Source organism: Phyllostomus hastatus, unplaced genomic scaffold, assembly GCF_019186645.2.
Source record: "Phyllostomus hastatus isolate PE091 unplaced genomic scaffold, TTU_PhHast_1.1 phas_contig_210, whole genome shotgun sequence".
Taxonomy (NCBI): Eukaryota; Metazoa; Chordata; class Mammalia; order Chiroptera; family Phyllostomidae; genus Phyllostomus; species Phyllostomus hastatus.
The window spans coordinates 31790858-31797514 of record NW_025333737.1 but is presented as its reverse complement, the minus strand read 5'-3'; the positions used below and the strand labels follow the sequence as shown (position 1 = coordinate 31797514).

At 63.9% G+C, this 6657-nt stretch overlaps 1 protein-coding gene across 1 annotated transcript; it reads left to right on the top strand.

Moving 5' to 3' along the window:
* The first annotated feature begins 738 nt into the window (after window positions 1-738).
* PPY (pancreatic polypeptide) lies at window positions 739-2299 on the top strand. The gene is made up of 4 exons (XM_045837461.1): window positions 739-803; window positions 1521-1711; window positions 1908-1979; window positions 2150-2299. Exons 2-4 carry the CDS (start codon window positions 1521-1523, stop codon window positions 2172-2174), a joined length of 288 nt encoding a protein of 95 aa, XP_045693417.1. The 5' UTR covers window positions 739-803; the 3' UTR covers window positions 2175-2299.
* Window positions 2300-6657: the final 4358 nt, after the last annotated feature.

Below are 6657 nucleotides of genomic sequence, written 5' to 3'. Positions count from 1 at the left end.
AAAATGGGTTGTTGTCGGGACTCGGTGAGGTGACGGCCCTGGGGGCCCTCGGGAAAATTCAAGGCTTTACAGGTGGTGCCGGCTTGTATCGCTCCCCCGGATGGGGGCTCTGCAGTGGCTACCAGAAATTGGCACCCCCATTTTCCCTGAACCCAGGCACCTCAATTCTCATTTTGCCTCCCACCCACCAGCCAGAGAGTGGGTTTCCCCTTGCCTGGAGCCCCGCCTCTTGCCGCATTGCCCAGCCACTTGAGGCATCTGCCCTGTTTCCACCTGGTTCTAACCACAGGCTGGAAAGGAAGTCTCGAGTCCCCATCCCTCATCCCTGGTCTCAGAGCGGGGTCTCAGAGCATCAATCTTCTGCCCCAGCCCCCCTTTGCCCCGAGGAGATTCCTCTGATGCTTTGGGTCAGTCCTTGCGGGAGGGGGGCTGTTCTGGGGCTTGCAGCCAGAACCTCTCGTTCGTCCTGAGATCCCCGAGCCCCGTCCCCCGTGGACCAAGCCTGCGCTGGTGCCCAAAGGCAGACGGGGGCCCACGGGAGGCTCACTTCTACCCATCACACGGCTGCATCTGGCACTCACAACCTGGCCCTCTCCTGTCCCTGGCCCCAGGGAGCTGGCTGGCGTCGCGGGTACCAGGGAGACCGTGGGAGGAGGGGTGAGGGCTGGGGAGCGGGAGAGGCTGACAGAAGGCGGGGACTCTGGGGGGCTGAGGACTATAAAGGGGCCAGGCTGAGAGCGGGGACCCACCCCACCTGAGGCAGGCACCTGCTCGGTCCAGGGCCCACTTGCTCGGGATTCAGGGTAAGGGGGCTCACAGTCCGTCCCAAGGTCTGGAGGACTCTGGGGGACCGAGTCCCTGGGGCTGGGGCCTGGGACGAGGGGGGAAGGTTCGGTGCTTTGCCGGGTGGGGGCTCCCGGAGGCCTGAGCTCCTGCGTGGGTCTGGCTCTATACCTGTCACATCTGTCACCTAGAAGAGCAGTTGACTAGAAGACTGTGCTTGTGTGTGGCCAGCGGTGTGGGTGACTTCGACCTCGAGAGTGATCGGGGTCCAGGAGTGTGACTGTGACTGTATCCGCACGGCATCCCTGGTCAGGGGGGGGTGTCGGGGGCAGACCCACAGGCCCCTGATTTCTGTCCTTCGGTTCACGATGTCCGTCTGTGGGCCCTGCCCCGAGGGTGAGGAGTGCCCTTGCTCCCACAAACCCTCCCCCAACCCATCCGCCACCCCTGCCTCCTCAGAGCCATCAGGCCTTGGGCGCCGTGCGTCCTGTGCCTCCTGCCCCGCGTCCTCACTTCCTCTGCTGCACGTTTCTGCTCTGCTGCGGCCCCGGCGGAGCTCCGGCCGCTGCGCTGCCCATGGGGGGAGCAATCTGTGCTTCCTGGGGCAGGGTCTTGGGGTGGGTGGCCGGGTCCAATGGCTCTTTGCTCTGCCCTCTTGTCCCTGGGCTGACGGGTCGAGGGCTGGGCGGGTGGGCTCTGTTCCACCTCTACCTCCCCTTCCACTCCTTGCTCCTCAGATGGCCTCTGCCCGCCGCTGCCTCTCCCTGCTGCTCCTGTCTACCTGCGTGGCTTTGCTGCTGCAGCCGCCACTGGGTGCCTGTGGGGCCCCGCTGGAGCCAGAGTACCCAGGGGACAACGCCACACCGGAGCAGATGGCCCAGTATGCGGCTGAGCTCCGCAGGTACATCAACATGCTGACCAGACCCAGGTGTGTATGAGAGAGAGCGGGAGGGAGGCCCCAGCCCCTTCCCCTTCCGTGTTCTTGGGGGAGCAGAACCTCTCCGCTGACCAGGCACCGGCCCTGTGGCCGAGGGCAGGGTGGTGCCCGAGGGCAGGAATGGGGCAGGTGGTCTGGCGCCTGGCGCAGTGCTTCTTGGTTGCCCCAGCTGCCTCTCCCCTCCTAGATACGGGAAAAGAGACAAAGAAGACACCCTGAACTTCTCGGAGTGGGGGTCCCCCCACAGAGCTGCCCCCAGGTGGGTTTGATCCTCTGTCCTGGGTGCCGGCTCCTTGGGGCTGACATGGGTGCGGGGGTGAGTGACATGAGCGGTTGGGGGAGGAGAACAAGGACCCAGGGGTGGCCTGAGGTCTCCTGGGCGGTGAGGACCACCTGCTCAGGCTGCCATGTCCTGCCCTCTCCCCACAGGGAGCTCAGCCAGACGGACGTGTGATGCCGCCGCCTGCCTCCTCTCCCTCCCTCCCAGGGCCGCGCCAGCCCGACCCTGCCCCCGCACCCTAGGCTCTGGCCAAAGCCTGTGCCTTGCGCCCACACGGGCTAAATAAAGCAAATCAAAAATGCAGCCTCTCTCTGTGGACCTCCGGCGGGGGCAGGAATAGCCAAAGGTTCAGGAGGGAAAGGGGGAAGGGAGGCAGTGCAGGCGAGGGGTCTCGAGATGACACCATGTGCAGACTGTTGGGAAAAGGAGCCTGCTGTGTGCCAGGGGGTGTAGCCCTGTCGGCAGCCCCGTGAGGGTGATAACTGGTACCCTCGCTCTAGAGGAGGCAGCCAAGGCTCACGGAGACCCGGCAGTTTGTCCGCGGTCCTGTCGCAGAGGGCAGTCCGACAGAGGGACCCCGCGTCGGTGTCAGGGTCAGAGGGGCCCAGGCCCAAACAGGGACCCATCACTCCCCGCCTGTGCGCTCTCGGGCAGGGATATGGCCTCTCTGAGCCCCGGACTCCGCGTCTGTGAAACGGGTTGTAGCGAGCACGGCATGATATAATGCGCGGGAAATTTCAGCATGGCCCTTGACCCAGGTAAACGCGCCGTGAATGGGAGCTTGCAAGGGGCAGACTTGTGATGCAGCTACCAGCCAGCCAGCGGTTTCCACGGCTACGCTGGAAAGACGAGCAGAGAGATAACATGCTCGTCTTCAAGCACGGAGTGGGGGGTGGGTGGGCGGGGACAGGCCCGGGGAGGGGCTCTGGAAGGCAGCTAACTTAGGTGACTACAGGACATACCTTTGAAGAGCCAGGAACTTGGAAATAACTTGTCCTGAAAGGGTGTGAACTCCTGGGCAAAGGAGCTATTCAAACAGCGGGCTGTGGGGGGCGGGCTTTGCTGGGATTCGGGTTCCAGCGGGGAGGCCGATCTGGGGATTCCACTCTCCAGCGCTGGGCGGGCTCCAGAGAGGTCCCGCCCAGGGAGCCTGCACTGAGGGGTCCCCGTGGATCCCAGGGGCCTTTGCCAGCCGTTCCCTCCTCAGGCACCTGCATAGGTGGGGGTGGGGTGTGTGTGTGTGTGTGTGTGTGTGTGTAAGACTGGGAAGGAGGAGCACCTGTGGGCAAGGAATGGTCCCGGGGGAAGGGGTGGGAGGAAGAAGTGAGAGAATGAGAACTTCTCTGGTTCCTGGAGCGGCCCCTCCTGCCTGCCTCACGTGCTCCGCCTACAGAGATGGGGCTGGTGGGTTTGGCGGATGAGAGGTCCACTTTCCCGGGCTCAGCGTCTCACACTGACCCCCTGGCGATGACACCATGGTGTGTTCCCCCTCCAGTCCTGGCTGTGTCTGGTGCGAGCCAATGACCTGAAAGTGAGGCCCTACCAGGCAAAGCACCGGAGAGGACGCAGACTCCAGGCAAAGGCAGGGCTCCGGCTGGTTCCTACGTCCAAGGGCTGCCTGGGAGCAGGGCCGGCTGCAGCAGGAGACCAGAGTCTGGGTCTGGATGGTGGAGGCTGCAGTCCCACCCCAGAATCTTCTCTGGCAGCTCCGGGGGTGGGTACTGGGTAGGGAGAGGTGTAGGCACGTCCCAGGGTCAGGAATTAGGGCCCCGCTCAGGGCACACCTGCGTGTGAATTGGATCTGCTTCCGCGAGGGCCACCTGCCAGGTCCCAGTTGAGAATGCCACCCCCTCATCCAGCTTCACAGAGACAGGCCTGGCGGGCTCCCACCCCCTCTTCCCCTGCTCTGCTCACTTCCAGTGGGGCTGAGAGGGCCCAGGAGGCAAAGGCAGCCCCTTAGGATCTGCACATCAGGGGCGGGCGAAGGCGCTGCTGCCGCTGGTTCCTGTCCCAGCACTGACGTCCCAGGCTGTCTCGGAAGCCGACCCGCTCTGTGGAGAAGCTTGGGGTGGGCGTCTGGCTGAAGCCCCTCCTTTGAGGTGGCTGGAACCTGATTCTCTCCCCCTGTTCTCCCTCTCTGTTAGAGCCCCTGGTAGTGGTGTGTGTGTGGGGGGGAGGTGTACCTGCCGCAGGGAGGAGGCACAAGCCCCCACACAGCTGAGGTCTTTTTCTCAGCAGGAGCTCCAGGGTCCTCTCTCCCTTGAAGGCAGGTGAGTGGGGCCCTTCCTGTCCAGGGCCCACATGAGTCACGACAGCAATAGCCATTCTATTTCTCTTTATTGTTTTCACGGAGGGGGGGAGTTAGAGCCCCTCTCATAATATAAAGGGGGTCGGTGAGCGGGGAGACTTGAGCGGGGAGACTTGAGCGGGACATCTGGAGGCAAAGCCCAGCCAGGAGAAGGAAGACCCTGTGGCTGTGGTATCTCCTCGCCCCAGTGAGGGGAGCTCACTGGGCTTCCTCTCGTTCCCGCCCGCTCTGCTCCCCGCCCCCCCCGCCCCCGGTCCCAAGGCCCCTGACCGGTGCGGCCTGGGGCCCTAGGAGGAAATCGGCGGTCCGGGTTCCGTGGTGTTCCGCGGTGGGGGGGTCGTGGAATTCCGCGGGGGGAATCTCGCGGGGTTCGATGGAGGGGGGTTCGTGGCGTTCGCCGATGGGATATTTGTGCTGTTCACGGTTTTCTTGGGGTTTTTAACGTCTTGAGATTTCTTGGTGTCCTTAGACTTGGAGCTGGGGAACACGTCTTAGCAGAGGTCGTGCGGCGGCGCCCACGAGCGCAGTGGCGGGGTGTAGGGGGCAGGTGGCGTCCGTCCCTCCCCGCGCCCCGCCTTGTCCCTCCCCCCGGCTCTCCGCCCGCCTACCTGCCGTGGAAGAGCTTCCCAAAGTACTTGTTGAACTGGCCGAAGGTGCTCAGCCAATAGGCCGCCCTGGGCCCACCTGGCTGCTGCAGCTGCGTCTCCTCCCCCAGGGCCCCCTCCGGCCCCTGCAGCAGCATCACCAGGCACAGCAGGGCCAGTGCGCACGCGCAGCGCAGAGCCGGCGTCTGGAGGGGACGGAGCAGAGCGAGCCGCCGGCCGTCAGTTGAGGCCCGCCCCTCCGATGCTCGGAGGGTGGGCGAGCTGGGGGCCCTGACCGCTCAGACCCAGGGAGGTATCTGCCTCTGGGGTGTGCACAGGTGCACGAGCGCCGTGAGGGACATCCAGGTGCCCGGGCCCAGTGGTGCACCCCTGGACCTGCGCAATGACGCGCACAATGCACCAGGCAAACCGGGACTGGGATGGACCCCGAGGCACGTGGGGGCAGCGGGCGGAGTACTGCCGTCGGTCAGCCCCTAACCTCACGGACCTCTTCCATAGCCCTGCTCGCCCCACTCCAGCCTCTCCTGCCCCCAGCTGCTCCTCAAAAAATGCTGTTTTCTGACTGAAGACGCTTCCTCCAGACATCTTCACGGCCAGCTTCCTCGCCTCCTCCAGGCCTGGGCTCACCCTCCAGAGGGCCCTCCTCTGACACCCCTACTTAAAATTGCAACCCATCCGCCTCTCACTCACCATGTTTCTCCTCCTCTCTTTCTCCCTCCTTTCCCCTCTCTCTAAAAATAAGTAAATAAAACCTTAAAAACAAATAAAATAAAATCACAACCCGTCCTTTCATCTTGCTCTGCTCCTCCCCCTCGCCCCATTGCATCTTCTCACTTCCTACATCCTAAGCTTCTTTAAGTTGCCTCAGTCCCTCGTAAGGGGCCCCGCCCACGTGAGCACCATTACTGCCGGGCTCCGTGCCTGTCTGGTCCACTGATGTGTCCCAAGAACCTAGGACAGTGCCTGGCACTTGGTAGGTGCTAAAAAACACATGTGAGATGAAGGACTGCTCACACAGAGACACGCACCGACATTCACAGCCCCAGCCATGCACGGAGACCTGCGTGCCAGCACACCCAGGCACACAGAGCAATTCAAATCTCACGATGCCCGTAACTATGATATGACCCGCCCCCCCCCCGCCCCGCCCTGAGCCCCTGAGGCACTCAACTCGCCCTTGACCAGAAACCCCCCTCATCCCGTCCACCCAAGGCAGGGAGAGGACAACCCGGCAGCTGCCCTGGCCATCCGACTGGCAGAGGGGGGTGCCCTGACCTCAATCCTTCATGCCCTTAACACCCTGCGGAGGGGCATCTGGTGCCAGCCTCCACCCCCGAGGCCCTGGAGAGGACAGCTGGCAGGGGCCACCAGACATTACCATGGCGCTGGGCAGGTGCAGAGCAGCGCAGCGACAGGGCCTCTGGCTGGGACCTCCAAGGCCTTTATATTCCCTCGGATCTATGCCCCTTCCCCTTGCAGGCCCGCCCCCAGCTTGGCCTCCTCACCCTGCCCCTGCCCCTGTGTTATAACCTGGGAGCTGGGAACAGGGAGACGGTGGGGGTGGAGGCACAGGGACTTCCAGCCGTCCCGCCAGGGGCCCGGAGGCGTGGGTGGCGGAGCGGGGAGGTACTGGGGAGCAGGGTAACTTTTCCTTCAAGTCTGCAGATCCTGAGGAGGAACCACCACCGGTGCTGGGAGGGGGCTGTGCTATCCCGGAGGCTGCTCTCAGAGGTGGGAGGGGGCT